The 20,467-nt window shown below is 33.0% G+C and overlaps 2 protein-coding genes across 3 annotated transcripts; both read right to left on the bottom strand.

Annotated features, from left to right (window-relative positions):
- Positions 1-2,825: 2,825 nt before the first annotated feature.
- LOC111213761 lies at positions 2,826-3,744 on the bottom strand. The gene has a single exon (XM_022715590.2). The coding sequence runs from the start codon at positions 3,645-3,647 to the stop codon at positions 3,006-3,008; it is 642 nt and encodes a 213-aa protein (XP_022571311.1). The 5' UTR covers positions 3,648-3,744; the 3' UTR covers positions 2,826-3,005.
- An 11,933-nt stretch (positions 3,745-15,677) lies between these two features.
- LOC125582541 (squamosa promoter-binding-like protein 16) lies at positions 15,678-20,344 on the bottom strand. Of its 2 annotated transcripts, none has more exons than XM_048749276.1 (11): positions 20,021-20,344; positions 19,396-19,925; positions 19,148-19,323; positions 18,234-19,066; positions 18,080-18,154; positions 17,887-17,994; positions 17,703-17,814; positions 17,485-17,620; positions 17,265-17,409; positions 16,473-17,027; positions 15,678-16,399 (listed from the first exon to the last, which is right to left on the bottom strand). In XM_048749276.1, the coding sequence occupies exons 2-11, from the start codon at positions 19,860-19,862 to the stop codon at positions 15,992-15,994; spliced, it is 3,015 nt and encodes a 1,004-aa protein (XP_048605233.1). In that variant the 5' UTR covers positions 19,863-19,925; positions 20,021-20,344; the 3' UTR covers positions 15,678-15,991. The 2 variants fall into 2 exon arrangements, with proteins under 2 accessions (XP_048605233.1, XP_048605234.1); XM_048749277.1 differs by having other exon boundaries at positions 19,396-19,882; positions 20,021-20,343.
- Between the last annotated feature and the right edge of the window lie 123 nt (positions 20,345-20,467).

Below are 20,467 nucleotides of genomic sequence, written 5' to 3'. Positions count from 1 at the left end.
ATAAGAACCCTCATACTGATAAATGGGACTCAATGAACTGTCTTGTGTTGTTGTGATGATGATTGGTTGATGATTGATGCTTGTATGATTGGTTGTGTAGTCTCATGGGTTGATTGTGAATAAAGCTAGGATGCTAGGAAGAAGCGACTGCTAAGATGATAGATGAGTATTGGTTGCTAATGTTATTGCAAGTAGAACTTGAGTGCGATGTGTATTGTGTGAGACACCAATAACGGGTGGCGTCTAGTGAACGTGTATGAGTACGAGTCTAAGTGAAAGTGAATGAGAATGAGTAAGTGAAAGTGAAAGTGAAAGGGAGTGAGAATAAGAATGTGAACGTGTCAAGGAACTTGCTTGATGTCCTGTTTGGACCACCGAGAACGGGTGGGTGTCTAGAGTCTAAGATGTGTGACCTGCGGGACAGTAGCCTAACAAGAGGTACCCTCAGGAGCCCACGGGACAGTAGCCTAACAAGAGGTACTCGTGGGAGTGACCCACGGGACAGTAGCCTAACAAGAGGTACCCGCGGGAGTGAACCGTGGGACAGTAGCCTAACAAGAGGTACTCACGGGAAATGTGTAGTGGCGCCATAAGATCGAGTCAATGTCGATTCGTGGCGTAATTATGGCTATTATGACCGGGGGGCGGACAGTGCCAGGATGGGCCAACGTGCTGCAATTCGGATAGCCATGTAGGAGCTGGAGGGGGACGGATGCTCGAAAGAGGCACCCTTCCAGGGCAGGCCGGAACGCGTAGGGACATCCGTAAACGGCTATAGGTCCATACGTCTAGGATGAATCGAGTCGAGTCGGTTGTGTATGTCGAGTCGGTCGTGTCTATTGAATTATGTGTGTAGCAATGACTGAGATCATTGTTTGGTTGATCGCTAGGTTGTTAGTAAAGTATAAAATTGTATTGCTTGGAAATGATAATAGTAGAATGTTCTAGAATGCATTTGGATTGATTGTAGTGGCTAGTCAGTCCTAGTTCCCGCATAGAGTAGTATAGAGTGTCATGCGGGCAGGCTGGGCTAGAACCACTTCACTGAGTAACTTGTTGCTCACCCCTCCATTTCCATTTTTCCCTGTGCGCAGGACTGTAAGTAGAAGTATATGGATGTGGGTGTGACGGTATTTCAAAGAAGGTTATGCGTTCGTCTCTCGGGACCAGTAACGGGACACGTAGGGTTGTCTAAATGAGTAGACACGTGTCCATAACGCCCCTTCGATAACCCCGGTCGGACGCTGGGGAATCGGGCTGTTACAGTCAAGCTATTTTTTCTTTATCCAATATATAATAAGAATAGTTATAATCTTAGGGTTCACACCAACTTCCAGTTTTTCTAACTTATTTTTTAGAAAACTTGTTTGATATTTATATATCAGGTGACTTTGATAGCCTTACTTTGACACTATCATAAGTCTGAGATCAATGAACCACACATTAAAAGAAGATGAATTTTCACTGCAGGTTGCTTGGCTGAATAAACAAATATTTACCGGGAAATCAAACTATCGTTTAACTGATTCATACTAGTAATTCACTAGATGAATAGCTCATTATGGAATAAGCGCTAATTTTAAATTTCTCATTGTCATTCTGACTATGGTTATGAAAACGAGCCTATGTTAGGTCAAATACTCCCCCGTTAAAAAACGAAATGTTGTTTTTTGTTGTTGTTCTGGAGTAATAGTTAATTACTTATGATTTCGAGGTTATATATGTGTGTGTGTAATGTGTATGCATATATCCCCAAATGAGAAATCAAGTAATCGGTTCATCCTTGAGTAATTACTACATACTTTTTGAGAAAACGTGTTTGTTAATTAATTGTTTTATTAATACATGACAGTACTACATTAAAAAGTCTAAAGACTGACTATAAATCAAAAGTCAAAAACTTAATTTGATTTTAATTATACTTTTCGACTAAAGGCAGCCAAAGTTTCCATTTTATATCTTTCAAGTCCCAAACCACAACAATAGATAACTTTTAACATTTGAATTCCTAACTTTCTCTCCAATTTTTTTAAAACTTTTTAACCTTCCCTACAACATTTCCATTTGTAGGAATTTTCAAGAATTATAAGATCATGAACTCATGCTATAAATTAATAATTACTTTTATGTTTAATGTTTCCTAAAATGGAGTTTATACTTAGAGCATTTTTAACTCTCCTTTAATTTTTTTTCTCTATCCAAACTCTATTTTGGACTAATTATTTCGTAATTTTATTATACTATAATTATAAATTTGAAAATTAAAAAATTATATTTATCAGTCCATTTTTAGTTATGATTATCTTTTTACCTCAAATTAAGTAAGATTAAGCTAAAATCCACTTATTTTAAATTGACTCAAGTTGTAATATATTAGAGATGCTCTCAGCCACCACCGGCCATACAATATTCTTTTCCTCCAATGTTTAAAAAAAAATAGAATCAAACATCGAATCGATTAGACTGATGTGCTACGGATCAGTTTGATCTACGGAAAAATATAATGATAGCTTATACACTTTTTTTTCTGCGTCGACATATCTAATAGTATCTTATAGACTTTGAAATCTTACATGAGTCAAGTATCAACTATTTACGTTTACCAACAATATATGTGTGTCAAGAATTGTACATTTTTAAGTTACAAAAACGAAAGAAAGAAAAATGAATTCTACATTAAATTAAAATATTCTAGGAAAACCAGTGTCTATAGATTAATGATTATTATATCACAATCATGATTGAAACGATTTCATATCAATCTGACCATATAAAACAAACTCAAGTTACTCATAAAGTATGTTTATATGTATGTAGAATGCATCTTCATGAAAGTCGCAACAGAGTGATTCGTATTTGGTTTATAATTAAGGGCTAAACTATGGTACACAACAAAATGTGAAAACATTATATCACAAAAGCAAAGTGCAAACGTTAAATATACAGATATCGTTTTCATTGAAACGTTAAAAGCATTAAAGCGTTGAAATGTAAGTTTTATAAATCTAAAACACGGTTCCTTCGTAGATGGTCGAGAGTCTTTTAATCGATCGAGCCGCAAGCTTCTTGGCTCGCACAGAGGCATATCTTTTCAATCTCCGTACCGAACCGGACCGGGAATAACCGCTCGTAGTAGCAGTCTTAAACGGCGTCGTTTTATTGAGCACCTTTCCCTTTTGTGCCATCATCGTCTCGTTTGCATTTCTGTTAACAGCGACGCTCCGTTCGTTAGGCCGATTCAAAATCATCACCGGAGATATCCTCCCGCTCTTACGACGGCGATTCTTCTTCCCCGCGGCTTTCTCGATCGCGACGCTAGCTTTCACCGCGAGAGCCGCCATGTCCGACGCCGTGAGACGGTACTGGCGTTTAGAGACGGGGAGAACGAAGTAAATTTGATCCGCCTGGAGAAACTCCTCCGATTCGATCGCCGGGATGAAATCGTCGTAGTAGAGAGAATCCGAGTTACATAGAAAGTAAGAGGAAGTCCGCGACGAGGATGAAGAAGAAGAAGAAGATTCCGCTTCAAGAACCTGAGAGGCTAACACCGGGACATTGTATTCCCGGAGATCGCCGTTAACCGTCACGATTTTAGCCGTCGGCGATGAATCGCAGTCGCTGCGACCAACGGATACACAAAGACCCATTCGAATTTTGATCGCTAGGGGAGAAAGAGAGAGAGAGTTATCAACAACTTAGAGAGAGAAAGAGATGTAGAGATAACGCGTGAGTAACAGAGTCGGTTACGAAGGATATAAATAGAAGAAGACGGTGACGTAAGCATTAGTTAACCGGCTGATGTAAAAGGAAACGAAACGAAAACCAATCGCGGTTTGTCCTCCTTTTCTCAAACCGGTTGCTGACGCGTTTGCTTAGCTGTGTCAGTTGACTCTTGTGTTACAAGGTGATTAAATTATGCATATTTTTATGATATGAACTTGGATGGCGATACTATCACTATTCATTCGAATAATACGTGCAAAAATATGCATGCACCTTCGTTAAATATTTGACTAATCTAAACAATTCAACGTTTTAGATTTTCAACTTTCAAAGAGCAAGAGAAAACTGTAAATGGTTAATTTTTCTTCTCTATTTAAGTTTTTAACAATCTGTTCATCATATTATTGTTAAAAAAAAAAGAAATCAACTAAATAAATAATGATTTTAATTTTAATCTACATAGTGTTTAAATTTTGAAAAAAAAATTATCAGACTTCTTACTAAGTGTATAGCTTCCTGAAATCTTAGACCCAATCCTATTAATAACATAATCTTTAATTTATCAGCTTCAGTCTAAACATTTATTAGAGTGAATATATCATATATGTGTATTATATTGAGTTACTGGACTTTTAATTTGTTGATATATTTTCTTTGATGATAACTATTATTATTTATTAAAGTAATGATGTTAACTATTATTGACAATAAGTTTTTTTTGTCATCTTACTGACAATAATACACCCAGATTTTCTTTTAGTTTTCTTACTGTCAAAACGTATGAATACGACATGGTTCCTTTAGATTAACGTATATCGTACAGTTGTATGTATTATTATACGTAGATGTGCGTTTATATGGATGTCCTTTCTTATCCATCTATACTGTAAATTTGACGTAAGAAATATTATTTGTAATACAAGAAATATTAAATTGACGGGACGAGGTAGCTCACTTGGTAAGGACCATGTGGGCCAATTGTCATGCTCACGGATTCGACGCCAGGCGGAGGCGAACTGCCCATTCTGTCACCAAATGCGGTACTGGGTGTTAGACCTTGTCCCCAGCCCAGGTAAAACTCTCCCGGGTGAAGTGGACCGTTGTCTAACCGGACCCAGGGGAATGACCCACGTAAGTGGGGAACCCCTGGATTATCAAAAAAAAAATATTAAATTGTCAACTTCCCCAAGTAAAAGGTATGCATGCACGTTAAAGTGTATAATAATCTCCAAGAAAGAAACATATTAAAAACAAAATACGTTTGACAAGGAAGTTTAAATTCAATATTGGTGAATTGTTTAATGACCTATTATTTCGCGTTTTAGCTAATAGATTCCATGTTGGTACGGATAGGCTGAAGAGAAAGAAGTCAGCAATGACCTGTCTCTCAGCCGTAACACGTGACTGAAAATGTATTATCGATAAGGAGACCAAAGCAATAAATAAATAAGCGTGAGGGAATAAGGTAAGGAAACCGCAGCAACCTTTTTCCTTTTTTAATGTGAGACCGCAAGGTCCAAACCAACTTGCTGTTTTTGACTTTCATACCATGCAATATATTGATAAAATAAAGAAAAAACTATGTGATATCTACAAATGTCATATTATTATAAATACAACCAGATGGGACATTCACATTAATCCTCAAACTTTTATGCTTAATTCATATGGTCTCAAAATTATCAAAAAAAAAATTTACTTAATTAATTTAACAATATTTGCTATTTCTTAGAACTTAGATACGATCTTAACCTCAAATGGTATAAACAAGTGCTACTTTTCTTAACGGTGTGTGTGTTCCCACTGACATTCATAATGGTAGGCCTACATAATGGTATTTGCTGAAATTATGTTTTCTGATTATCTATTCAAAAAATATAAGTTGTAAGTTTTTTTTTTTTTGCTTAAAAAGTTGTAAGTTTTTTGACATAATGAGTCGAATTTATAGAACAAATGTTTATTATGGAACATCTTCAATATTTCATTGATATAGATGAACAGAGAAATATATTTCATTTTTGCGAATTATAAACACACATTTGTATGTAAAACAAAATTATTTTACAAAATTTAAGAGCATGCTTCCTATTCTTGTAAAAATAATTGTTCATAAAATTTGTTGTTTTAGCCTTTATTTAATTAATGATAATAAAATGTTGACAAATATTTGATGCATAATATTTGAGAATGTATACTATTATTAAAAGTCAGTCAAAATTACGATAGACCATTTGATGAATTCATGTCAATCCGTTTGAAAAATGAAGATCATAAAGAAAATAATTTTTCAGAAGAAAAAACCTATAGCTGATAATGTCAAAATGAATTTAGCCTATCTGTCTGTAAAATTTTATGCCTTAAAAGTAGAGATGTCAGGTTTAAGACTAGGCATGGGCATAAAAACCGAAAACCAAAAACCGAACCGAAAAACCGAATCCGAAACTGAACCAAAATTCAAAAATAATCGAACGGTTCCTATATTTCTATAACCGAAAAACCGAAACCGAACCGGAACCGAACCGAAAACCGAATGGGTACCCGAATATCCAAAATAAAATTTATATACCTAAAAATATTGATTATATTTAGTATTGAAAATACTAAATATTCAAAATTTACTACTTATATACCGAACTATCCAAAAAATCGAAATAATCTAATATTTTTTTTTATCTAGAGTATTTCAAATTATCCTTAAAAACGAATTACCCGAATAGTTTTTATCCAAAATATTAAAATTTATCTGAATTACCCGATTGATATCCGAAAAATCTCCAATAAATTGTTTTTGCCCTGAATTATCCAAAATTAACCGAAAAAACCGGAACCGAACCGTAACTGAATTGAAACCACAAATTTATCGGATTTTAGTCGGTTCTTATAATTGTTATCGAAACCGATCCGAAACCGAAAAGAACCGAACCAGACTCGAACCGAATTTCATAGATAATCGAACAGTTCCTATATCCCTATAACCGAAAAACCAAAAACCGAAAGAACCGAACCGGAACCAAACCGAAAACCGAACGCCCAGGCCTATTTGAGACTATGGAAAAGAAATTTAACAACCGAATTTTGTTTCTGACCCAAGATTATGAATTTCAGTCCAAAATTTTTTGATTAGAAAAAACTAATTAACCTATTTAGTGTAAAAAAAAATCTTGTTAAAAAAAAGTGTAAATAAAAAATGGGACTTATACATAGAAAATGGTGGATTTTTGTTATCGAAAGGTGATAGATGTATGGTTAAGAATTGATTGTTTTCAATTTGTATGAAAATTATAAAATACTTCGGCCGTTTTACAAATATAGATTTTTTAGTTTTTCATACTTATTAAAAAAAAACATTACATCGCTATGATAAATATATCATTTTATGTAATTTTTGAATTTCATTAACTTTTAACCAATAATAATTTCATAAAGTCAATTAATTTTATTAAAGCTTAGAATTTTTTTATAGAAAACACAAAATTTTTATCTTTGTGAAATATTTTTTTTTCTAAAACATTTATCTTAGTGAAACGGAGAGAGTAATTGTCAACTTTTTGAGTACGGTGTCAACTTCATAAAAGACGTGTACTGTAGAGTCTAAGATAGATTTAACTAATCTATTGGTTTTAAATAATCTTAAGTACTTTTTGTAACACTAATAATCTTAAGTACTGACCTAACTATCATTTGCTGTCACTCACTGTCATAACAATATTTAATGTGTAACTTTGTGTGCTTGGATTAGGTTAGTTACATGATAGTATTTGTCATTTAAATATGCTTAATAAGGTTTTTTGTCGACCAATATGCTTGATATTTCATTGAAGAACAACTTTGAATTGAACTAATAACTTCATCATTGCATATTGATTACAAAAAAAACTTAATCATTGCATACTAATGGAATTTATAATATGCACTTAATCCATGTTTTTGTAACTACTTACATATCAATAGCATTAGTTAAATAAGAGCTATTCCCCCTCTTTTATACTAAATGTTGTTATAGAATATAATTTCCGTTACAAAAATATCGTGTAAGAGTTATAATGTCAAATTTATTAATTTTATATGCTATTAATTTTTTATATTTTTTAATTTATTTTTATATTGGGTTAAAATATTGTTATATAAGTAATAATGTTTTATTTAGAAAAAATTATAAAATTAAATAATTTTTAAGTTTGTGAATATAAATATAAACAGAGTGAATAGTAAAAAAACACAAAAGAGACGCAAACGTAATTAATTATTTCATGAAACTGAGTAAAGTCGAACAAGTCGTACTGCGCAGGCCATGCAAAAAGCACCAAGGATTCACGTGTTCACTCGTTGACTTTGTACCCACTTAATGCTAGTAATTACATCAACACAGTGTTGATCAATTTTTTTTATTTATAATAAGAATTCAATTATTATTCGGTTCACAAAACTATACTTAAAATTTCTGCGCATTAAAAATGATTCGAAGTCTCTCTTGTATCTTCTACTTATCCATTAAATATTTTTTTTCTTATGCATTAAAATTATAAAACTGTACTTTTTAAAATACAAAATAATTCTAAAAAACACTCTTTATGAAACGAAAAATTATGTGTAGCATAACATATATTCCATCCGTTTTTAAATATATTATGTTTTATAACTTTGCATATAGATTAAAAATTATTTATTTTTACATTTTATAAACAGTACATCATTAACCACAATTCAACTAATAATAAAATATATAATCATTGGTCATCTACCATTAATTATTAATAAATTTTACATAAAACTAAAAAAAATGTCAAGTAATTTGAAGCAAAATTTTCTCCAAAATTTCAAGTATTGAAAAAGAAGAGAGTAGTAATTAGTAATATATACTCCATCCGTTTCATTTTAATTGTCGTTCTAGGTTTATGCACACATATTAAGATCAAACATATGATTTTGTATATTTCCAAAATAAAAACATAATTACTTATACATCTAACCATATTTCAACCAATAAAAAAATAAAATGGATAATCTTATTAATAAATTTTGCATTGTAACTCTAAAACGACATTTATTTTAAAACGAAAATGTTTTTCTACAACGATAATTAAATCGAATCGTAAGGAATATTAACTAGTTTCTTTCCCACGACACTTATACTAAAGCGGATGATATAGTATTAATTTACTTGCAAAAGTCTTATGTAATTATATCAATTTGTTTGTAAATACATTAAATTCTTTTGTCATTTACTTGACGATATCTTTAAATTACAGTAATGACAGCTTGCTGAACGCGTATTTATCATTTAATTACAACAAAAAACGATTAGCAATGGAGAGAAATTCGTAAAAACACGCTCGTTGCAGACTTTTAAGTTTTATGTTTGACAATTGGCAGAAGTCTTCAAGTTTTACTTGCTTCCGGTTTAGAATTGTTTGATAATATAGACATACTTCAGGACATTCGCTAAAAACAACCTAAATATTCAAGTCAAACCTAAAATTGTACTTCACTTTCAGTCAAATGTAAAGCCAACTTAAAGGGATAGTGAAAATACTATTTAACCCTTATGACCAAACAAAAAAACAGAAATATATTTTACGTTTTTATCCTTCGGAAGTCTACACGTAATAAAAGAAGTCTACATATATATAGACTTCCTACGAAGTCTACCTTATAGACTTATTTTGGAATCTACACTCTAATTTGATCTAATAATTTAATTTTGAAAATGTATAAAAATAATTATTGTGATATTTTTAACTAATCATCAATATAATAGATAATATGAAGTAAATAAATTAAAATTTCATATAATTGAACAATTTTGAAGAATATATACTAATTTGGTTATCATGTGTTAGACAATGTTCATAGTTTAGAAACAAAAGGTTCTAACATGTTATGTCTTTTAGTGGTTGATTTCATAGGGTTAGATTTTAGATTTTGTTTTATTAACTTAAATCTGCATATTAATGTTTAGTAGTTTATATTTTTGTATAATTGAGACTTTTTGATTATCAAGCAAAAAATTTAGGGTTTGAAATTTGTGGTTTAGGGTATCATAGACCTACAATAAAGTCTATTTATTTGAAGACGTCTTTTTAGTCTATATTTTTCAATTTTTGTTTTACAAAAAATCATTATATTTAAACTAAGTTAAGTTCCTTAAAAATAAAAAAATGAAATCATAAACTATAACTATTAAAAAATAAAGAAATAAATTTAGTAACTCATATATTAAAATTATTAAAATAATAAAGAATAAGCAACAATAATGAAATTATTATAGTAGACTTCTAAAAAGGTCAACTATGTTATAGTAAAATCTACTCCAAAATTTTAATTTTATTAGACTTCAAAAGAAGTCTATAGCATCGTAAATTTTAACCTAGTTACATTTTTGTCTCCCTATATAAACAAAATTAATACAGTCTCTCTCTAAAGTGGCAGCACAAGTTTTTAAAACTCTTTCCATTCTCTCTAAAACTCTCTTCCTTCTCCCTAAAATTCTCTCAATTCTTTCAAAAACTCTCTCATTTCTCTTCTTTCTCTCTACAATTTTCTCAAGTCTTTCTCACAATGTTATCTTGTCATTTTAGATATTATGATTCATGGTTTTCATCTTCTCCTTTAAAAAATGTAAGTTTTAGATCTATAGATTTTAAATGTGTATTTTTATGTCATTTATTTCTAACAATATTATCTTTTTTTGTAGGTATTATCACTCATGGATTCCATTTCTCCTCTAAAAATGTAAGTTTTAGATTAATAGATTTTAAATATGTATTTATATGTTTATATTCAAATAAATTTATAGATCAAGCTCTGTGCATTAATTTGCTACTAGTTTATCTTATAAATTCTATTTTGAAAAGTATTTTCAGATTTAAAATTATTTTCAAATTTCAAAATGTATAGATTTTTTCAGATCTGAAAATTATCAAACAGTGTAGACTTCCAAAGAAGTTTACTAAAGCTAGTAGACTTCATATGAAGCTTACTAAACCACAAAGTTTAAGCAGGCTTCATTGGAAGCCTACAAAAATATGACTTTAATTCTTTTCTATGTTTTTTAATAATTTTATCTTGTTTTGCAGTTATTTTTTTCCATAGTTGTTTTCTTCTCCTCCCAAAAATGTAAGGTTTACATCTATAGATTTTAAATATGTGTTCTAGTATTTATATTAAAATAAAGTTACATATTCAAATTCTATGTCTTTAATTATTACTATTTTATCTATTAAATTATATTTTTAAAAGTTTTTTAGAATTTAACTTATTTCAGATCTAATTTTTTTTTGATAGAGTAGACTTCAAATGAAATCTACTTAAAAGATAGGGCTGGTAGACTTGAAAAGAAGTCTACAAGCTTTGAATTTTAAGCATATTTCATTAGAAGCTTACTCAAAATATGATTTTAATTTTTAATCTTTTTTGCAGGTATTCTCTTCCAAAGTTTTAAAATCATTTTCACAAAAATGTAAGCTTTACATATATTCATTATAAGATATTTTGTGTTTATAATGAACTAAATTTAAAGATTCATACTTTATGTTTTTGCTTTGTTACAAGGATGACAAAAAAAACTATTTTTGAAATATCTTCCAGAACAAAATATTTTCAAATTTTCTAAATGTACACTTTTAGATATGAAAATTTTACGTCAGTGTAGACTTCAACTAAAGTCTACTAAACAATAACTTTATGTAGACTTAATAAAAAATCTACTAAAATATGATTTATTTTTTTATCTTATGTTTTTCTCATAACTCTATCTTATTTTGCAGGTACTTTTTTCAAGATTTTATTTGAGGCATCAAGATTATGAAAAATCAAACATACTCAAGAATACTTTTTAATATATTGCTCTGTAATAATTTCTCATAATAAAATATTAATTTTTAAATAATTTTTTAATGCATAATCAATAAAGATTGTATTCATTTTTAGTTGTGTTTCACTTGTATGATATTATTAATTTTTTGTTAGATATCAATTTTTTCACAAGATCTAATCAACCAAACAAGTAAAACCACCATAGGCTAAAATAATAACTAACACACATGTGAGAAGAAGAAAATCTATACAAAATTCTCAAAAAGTTTCAAGAGTAAAACTAATCAAATTTTTTTGCAATAAGTTCCAAGTGTATAATTATAACACATTAACTTTTGAAATTCACCCAAGACCATTAAATTACTAACATACACTGTAAAATAATAAAATCATGAAAAAATATGATGAATAATACACAATTGCACTTTTAATAGAATTTACGACGTAGACTTCAACTGCAGTCTACCTTTGTAGATTTACAAAGACGTCTACACTTATTATCTAACACCAAAAATTTCTAGTTGGCTCTGACTTGATACACAAAGGCGTACAAAGTGTGTCTTAGCTAACTCGATCAAGTTCCGCACTTGTCTATCATTCGTGACATGCATAGGAGGAGTATCCGGAGCCATTTGTTGTAAAATGACGTCTGGTAAGGAATATGTTAGCACCACCTTCTCGATTTTCTTGTCCAGACCATAATCTTCTAGTGCCATTTCAAGAAGTTCACCATGTGTAAAACCACCTGACATAAGAAACATTCTCCCTCATTTACGATTATTGACCACAAACTCCCGCAAAGAGCCTTTCACCACTCATTCTCCGTACACAACAGGTATCTGAGCCATTTCCTGCAAAAAAATACAGGTTTACATAATCAGCAAAGAAATATTTCATGTTTCATAAAACTATAAACGAAAACTTACAAATACGTCTACAATTATTAGCTAACAATATTGTCAAATCAAATGAATTACACTTTCATAATTATAAAACATTTTCTTTTCAAAATCACTCAAACCCATTAGGATTAACTAACACACACTGTCAAACAAAAAAAAACTCAAAGAATAATACACAAATTCACATTTTTATAGATTTTTCTATGCAGACTTAATATTCAGTCTCTGAAGATCTAGACGTTCGTTTTAGTTTACAGACGTAGACTGTCAAATAGGTATACTCTTTGGGTTGGTTTTTGCAATTGACCATTTTACGGGTTGCTTTCTGTAGTTGAAAAAAAACTGTGATTATGTACATGTAGACTTTCATTTCACTCTACAATTTAAAAATGTTAGTTTTTACAATTGACCAGAATTCATCCAAGATTTGACTTTCAGAACCAGACTTCATATGAAGTCTACATGTTTGAATTTTTTTTAAAGAGGTTAGTTTTGCAATTGACCAAGTTTGACTTCCAATCAGTAGATTGAAATGAACGTCTACGGGTGTGAAGACTTCTTGTGAAGTCTACTCTCAAATCCGACGGGTTGGTTTTGCATTTGACCAAAATAAAAAAGTAGACTTTATATGCAGTCTACATTTTTTTTTCTAAGATAAGAAGACTGCATATGAAGTCTACAATTTAATAAATTTTTGATTGCTTTTTAAACTTTTTGGTCAAACACAAAACTAACCTATTCAACGAAGTCAAAGTTTTGGTCAAATGCAGAACTGACCTTTTATAGACTTTGTTGGCAGTCTACATTTTGTAGACTTCCGTTGAAGTCTATTTTGAAAAGTCAAAAGTTCGGTCAAATGAAAAACTAACCTCTTTTAGGTAGACGTCTTAGTAAGTCTACCAAAAGTTTTATTTTTGTTGTCAAAGGTAAAGACGGAGACTACTGGGGAAGTCTGCGTTAGAAAAAAAAATTGTTTAGTCAATTGCAAAACTAACCCGTGCGTTGACAAATAGACTGCATCGTAAGTCTCCACGGAGGCGTAAACATACAAAACAGTCCACCGTCGCGACACAGATTTGAAAAAGAACGAAAACCATGTAAATAGTTACCTTTTTCATGTGTAAAGCTCGTTTCCAACCTTTTCAACCGTCCAAACTCCAAATATGAGCAAAAAAAACATCTTTGACTATTCACTAATGAAGAAACTCGAAAATATGAAGTTTGTGATTATGAAAATGAAAGTTATGAGAGTTTTTTAGATGGAAATGTAGAGGAGATGAGAGGAAATGAAGTTTTTTGGGTTAGAATGAGAAAAAAGTGGTTGAAAATTGAATTCTTGAGCTTTAGAGCTCAAAAATGGTGGTTCATGGTGGTTGGAAAAATTGATGATGATGGTATTTTTGTAAATAAGAAGAAATAGTTAGGGTGTATTTGGTTTTTTGTTAATTTCGAAATTAATAAAAAAATAAATAAAAATTGCAATTTTGTGAATAATTCAAAAACATAGGGATAGTATGAAAAATTTATTGATGAATAGTAATGACAAAAAAAAAAGTTGGTTTTGGGTTTGACTAGAAACTGTGAATTGGTTTTGAAAAACACCCCATACTTTATGCATAATGAGTATATGAGTTTACAAGTTACAAATGAAAAAATGTTTATATATACGTGTGCGTGTCGTCAGAACAGTCACGCTATTGTTTCATCACCTCCCCGTGCATCTAATAGGTTTTAAAGAAATCATATCGGATGTCATATAAGTTTATGATCATATTAAACTAAAGTATTTTGTAACTGAAATTAAACTAAAGTTGGTCACGATATGTTGTCGTATAGTGAGGTGACGAAGTTCACATGTTGATCCGGAAAATGGGCGTTCTTAATAGCCATATAACATGTTAAATGATGTTAAAAAAAAATTTAGATAGCTTACCTAAGCCGTTTTGCTTAGATATATAATATAACCTGCTTGCACGTCTGCCTTGTTCCTTGCCATATTTTGTTCCTAATTTCTGGTTTAGCTTATAACGTGATCGTGCGCAAGCACAATGACTTACTCTTACTCTTAGTTAAAAGTCTTAATTGAACAAATGATAGAGATAATTTGGTGATCCTAAGAGACCTAAAGTGGGCAGTAAAACAGATGTTTGTTTAACTATGTTATCAGTGGTGGAGTTAAAACGTTTCCTTCTATTCCCTCAGTTCATACGAAAGATAATTTTTTTAGAGTTTTCTTTCATATTAATAACAAAAATAAGTGTTAGCAATTAAATCTGTTATTTATTTTTACTATATATTCCCTCCGTTCCTTAAAGATCCATGTTTTAGAATTCTCACACTTTTTAATAAAACATACTATTAAAACTTAGCTATAAATACATAGTTTTTTGTAATTTTATATTTTCTATATTTTTAAACCAATAAAATTTTAAGAAATGCAGTTAATGTTCTTGAACTTCACAATTTCTCATTATTAGTTGACAAAAATTACATTGAAAATATATAAAATATGTATCTTTTTGAAACAAAAGTTTTCTCTAGAATATGGAGTTTTTAGGAAATGATAGAGTATTTTCTAACAAATATCACCCACAAATATGTTATCAATTCAAATATAGTCAATTTATTTTTTTGAGAAATATACAACTCATTTTTGTAGATAAATTTTTTAAATATTTATTTTTTGGGAACAGTTAAAGTATTTAAAAGCATCAGCAATGGCTAGCTAAGGGCATCTCCATCCATACTCCATTTTTTCTCTAAAATTGAGTAAACGTGAATATGGAGTAAGAAATGCTCCAACCCAACTTCATAATGAAATTTACTCCATTTATGGAGTAATTTATTTTTTGTTTGTTCATCACTCCAATATGGAGTGAGAAATTGAGTAGGATTGGAGCAATTTTACTCTATTTTCATTTTTACTTCGTTTTAGAGGAAAAAATGGAGTTTTACGTTGGAGATGCTCTAATACATCTGAGTGAGTCAAATTGTTTAATTTTATCACTAAAATTTTTAAACAAAAAAAACTGGATCAATAAGAAGATGTCACATAGAGGGAGAGAGGATATCTCATCTTTTCTCTTTTTAATATCTCTCTTCTGTCCTTTTAGTTTCTCCGCAGAGAAACTATTACTCTCCCTCTCTTTCCTTTTTTGTAATTTTGAGCCTCATTGAGAGACTACAACTTAGGCTGCCCTAGTAAGCTTGAGCCTTATAATTATTTGAGAATTACTCTTTTAGATGATACTATTTTCACATAGCTTAAAAGTGTATTACAATACAAGTTTAGAACTCTACTAACACAACTCTACAAATATAATAGCCCCCAAACAGTAAAACAGTTTCAGTAAATAACCACAGTTATTCTGTTGATAAGAGAAATAAAAGAAAGAACCTCAAGTGTAACCAAGCAGAAGAAAATAAAACATGATTAGCCAAAATATATAACAATTCAGGTGTTGAAGCTATGTATACTCTGACCCCAACCAGTTTCTTCTCTGTACTCTCTGCAATGGCCAGAAGAATTATACAAACCTTATTTGTACTTCTTACATTGAGCCATAATCAAGACCTCCCCAACTGAAGTGAGATCCTTGTCTGACTATTGGGAAAGCGTGCATAAACACACAAACACAAACGCATACTGTTGCAACCGCAAGCATTGAGTGGATGACTGGAGTTGGAAACAAACGACGTGAGCCTGAAACCTTCTTCTGATACTTCAGAGCCACACTTGCACATGTGTTGCAAGATCTCTTGAGCTCTGAGCTTAGTCTCTTACTCAGACCAATCTGATCGATCCCGTTCTCTATGTTCAGAGATATTTGACCGTTTCTCTTATCTGCAAGTTTACGAGCCACCAAGGTGTTGTAACTGTGGTTGTTCCTCATTGCAGCATAGCTAAATGGAGTCTGTCCACATGCATCGATCAGGGTATTCCAGCAACATAATCCTATCTGAAACCAGAGATAAAGTGAGAAACACTCACCAGAAGAGAGAATAAGAGGCTACTAAAAATAGAAACTTTACCTCTTGTGGATCCTTAGTGAGGACATCAATCATATCATCTGAGCCAGATGTAGAAGCAGCCAGATGCAGAGGTGTGATATCACCAGGTCCAGTGATGTTAGGCAAGAAGATGAACTTTTTAGCTGTGGGATTAACGGAATATTGTATCAGCGTTTCAGCCATTTTTGTGTTCCTCCTTTTAACAGCGCGATTCAGTAGCTGAATCTCAGCCAGCATATCTAAGGACTCTTTGTTCATCAGACCGTCTTTGCCCAAGTTTCGCTCTACCATCATATCTAGAAGCGTTCTCACGAGAAAAGAGTAATCTCTTTCCACAGAGCATACGAGGAGAAACTTGAAGCGAGGGAGAGAAAATTCAGATGCACATTTCTTCTGAAATAGCCAACCGAGCTCGTTCAAGAAACAAACAACTTCTTCTCTTGATCTTGGACGATCTGAGCTGTGTTCTGTCAGCTCATTTGGATGAAACTCGTCTTCAAGGCGATTCAACTCTCTGCAAATCGTGGCACTGGCGATTATCAACGGGAAACTGTCGCTTCTGAATCCATTCTCCACCTGTGTCCACACAATAGGTAAATGTTAAAATCAATGTTCAAGAAATCGATAGACAGTAATTAGACACTTTATAGTGAATTATTGATTAGACGGTCGTCCAGACCGATTTTTAAACCTCTAGACCAATTTTTTAAATGAAAATTGTTCAAAAAAAAATTGCCGCCTAAACTAGAACACCAGTTTTCTAAAACCTTGATTTACTAACAAACTATAAGTTTGGTCGTTTTGAAGTCTTACCTCAATAAAACATCGCCCCAGAGAACCAGGGCTTGGACATTTGACTTGGAACCTATTTACAATTAGTTCATCAAACTTGGTACTCCTATACGCTGTTCCAGTTACCTCCATTGATGAATAGTTACCCATATGCGCGCAACGAAAACTGCAGCATAATGACCAAGAAGCTCAGGACCACAAAAAAAAACAGAACCATGAGAAAGATGACTAAATTGTTTACCTGATTCCATCATTGGTCAAGCTTCTACCCCTTACTACCAAAGTTGTTTCTTCACCGGCTACAACAGCAAGAGGTGACACCGTTATCAGCTCTGGTGAACTCAAAGTTCTCCGGGATTTGCTCAGACGAATTCTACCTGTAACATTGCATAGAGAGGACTAAGTTATATTATCTTTGCAAACCATACGCAACAATGGACACAGCTCATGAGCACTCACCATGTTTGTACGACGCGAGCTGTCTCCCTGTGTTGACCAAAAATCTTGTGTTGCTCCAAAACTCTGAATCTTGAACCAAAGAAATAACCCGCTGCAGCAAGTTCTCCTCAAGCTGAACGAAAAAGAAAGATATAAAAACCAACAGATGCTTAGAGCACATTACGACTAAAGCAAATTCACTCACTTGCTCCCAAGCAGAAGCTGACATTGCCACATAGACAGAGAGAACAACACAGCCAGGCCTGATATAACTCTCCATTTCTGATGGAATGCTCGATAGCCAGCTATAGATCTGAAATTAATTTGTAGTAATTAAGAACTTTGGACTTAGAAGAGCTAAACCAATAAAAATCTTTTACATTTTAAAAAATTATCACCTCGGTTCTCAATGTCCCAGGGAGCTGACTAGGATCTTTTCCAAGTAGCTTAAATATTATCTTCCCGGTGCGGTCCTGTTTTAAAACACAATGGAAAGTAACTTTAGACCTACTTGATTTCAGTTTTACAATGGGAATACAGCTAGCTGGATACCTGAGCATCAGAGTTCAAACTGGGAGGAGAATTATCCGAACCAGAAGAAGCATAACCAGATTGATGATGTCTGGATACGTTAAAATTAGGATTTGCTGCAGCTCCTCTGTTTGATGCACCAAAGAGCTCGAGGGGCAAACAACTAGTCTTGGGACTGGGACTAGAGTTTCTGCAGTTGTTGTTAGATCTCATGGTTTCAGGAGATGTCTGTAACGGGAAGAACTCCTGCATGACCGGAGATGACGATGGCGATGGCGATCTATCTTCAACGGGGTTACTGCTCGCAGAAGAATAGTATTTCCCTGAAGATGCAACCGTCGGTTGACTCTCATCTTCTGGCGAAGAGGTGAACAGTTGTAGAGACAAGTTAGGTCTAGTGTCCTGAGCGTGTAAATCTGAATCCTGAGAAGGAGATGGGTGACTGCTACTGGTTCTCTCTCCTTCTCCAAAAGAGGTTAACTCTAAAGTTCTCTTTTCTAAATTGGTTGTAATGGCGTGATCAGAAGAAGTTAACTTAGTTTTCTCGTTGATGTCTTTGTCACCAAATCCACCCTGGGATAAAAAAGCTATGGCCTCAGGTCCAGATGAACCTAAAGTTGTTGAGAGAACAGCGAGCAAGTCCATGGTAGATGGAGAAGAGACCCCATTCATATCATTTTGTGGGTTCATAGCTGAAGGTTGATCCAGATTTTTCCTAGCTAAAACTCCGATATTGTTCAACTTTGAGACAAGATCCACAGGCAACGGTAACGCTTTAATTTTGTCAAGTATTTGAAGAAGTTGCTGTCTTTGTGGTACTGCAGGAGACCCATTAGGTTTAGCATCGTTCCTACCTGAGAATTTGTTAATAATAAATATATTTAGTACAAATATTACTAGAGAGGAGAATGATGCAGAGCCTTTTAAGTAAGTACCTTGTGCACAAGCTAAAGCTGTTAACAGAGCCATAAGATCCATATTAGCGTTATTAGAGGTATTATTAGGAGCCACAATCTCCTCAGGCTGAGTTTTCCTCCTCCGCCGGTTATGTCCAGCCAACCTTCGCCTGCAACTTCTCTTTCCCTCGTCAAACTCGGAAAGAAGATGAAACCTACAAACAAAAAAGCCCCAAACTTTTAAGACCTAATAATATACTTCCCAAACAAAGTGAGTGTCTTTTCACCTGCTACACTGTTGACAAAACCTCTGCATCTGTTTTCCAACAATAGCTTTGGTAGCTTTGCTGTGAACCTCACAGACTTTATGTCTTCTGTGATAATCCTTGGCGACTGACAGATCTTCAATACAGTTATCAACCTGACACTTGGGGTAGTTCCCACCTCCTGCACTTCCCGGAGATCCCGACTTAACCCTCTTGTTAGGCCTGGTTACAATCGGTGCATCATTAAAACCACCGCTGAGATTCAAATCAAGGCCTCTACCTTCTCCCTCGTGACTCACATTGACATTATTAGCCTCAGCTTCTACTGGTTTAGCTTCAAATCTCTGGCTGTCCCATTCCCACATGTTGGGATTCCAATCATTCCTAGGCTGTGGCTGAGACGAGACAAGCCAGTGCGGGTGGCGTTTTCTTGCCATAGGATGGTGAAGTGAAACCGGAGCAGCGACTTGAGGACCTATCTCTTCCATTTATCTCTCTCTTTATACACCTTTCAGCAGAGATCAACAGATCCAACACACGGAACCAATCAGCTTTACAGAGATTATAAAGAAAACTTTTGTTATACAATCAACATCTTCCACTACACTCAATACATTGACAAGGAACGAATCAAATTTGTGGTTACCTTAGCAAAATCAAAGTACTACATAGATTCCCCAGCTTGATGAATCACTGAACCCCCCCCCCCCCCTTTTTTTCTCAGTCCAGCGAAAGATCGAGACGAAATTGAATTGAACTGCCAGAGAGACTTGAGCAACTCCAAAATCGAATCTTGACTTTCGAGAGCGATCAAGGAACGAGAGGGGGAGGCAACGGTTTTTTTTTTCTTTATGGGGAGCTTATCTTTCTGCCTTGTATTTCCTCTCAATTGTGTTGTTTCTTTCTCTCTCTGTTCGTCTTCTTCGTTTTGAGCCTTTCCTTTGTTCTGTCTGTGTCGTCGACATCTTCTTACCTTTTACGGAACTTTTCTTATTTTGTTCGGTGATGGCATAAACTGTAAATTCGAAATGTACAAAGGGTGTCTTCTGTAATATGTTTTGACTCCCAGTACCGTAGAGAAATATATGATTTA

Source organism: Brassica napus, chromosome C2, assembly GCF_020379485.1.
Source record: "Brassica napus cultivar Da-Ae chromosome C2, Da-Ae, whole genome shotgun sequence".
Classification (NCBI taxonomy): Eukaryota; Viridiplantae; Streptophyta; class Magnoliopsida; order Brassicales; family Brassicaceae; genus Brassica; species Brassica napus.
The sequence above is the reverse complement of the archived record's forward strand: the minus strand, read 5'-3'. Positions and strand labels throughout refer to the sequence as shown.

Bases quoted from the DNA above. Each gene is read 5' to 3' on its own strand.
- LOC125582541 (XM_048749276.1), bottom strand. From the start codon at position 19,862: ATGGAAGAGATAGGTCCTCAAGTCGCTGCTCCGGTTTCACTTCACCAT. The intron at 19,324-19,395 runs GTGAAAAGACAC...TTTTGTTTGTAG, and splicing joins TTTTGTCAACAGTGTAGCAG to GTTTCATCTTCTTTCCGAGT. The intron at 17,621-17,702 runs GTGAGTGCTCAT...GCAATGTTACAG, and splicing joins GCTCGCGTCGTACAAACATG to GTAGAATTCGTCTGAGCAAA.
- LOC111213761 (XM_022715590.2), bottom strand. From the start codon at position 3,647: ATGGGTCTTTGTGTATCCGTTGGTCGCAGCGACTGCGATTCATCGCCG.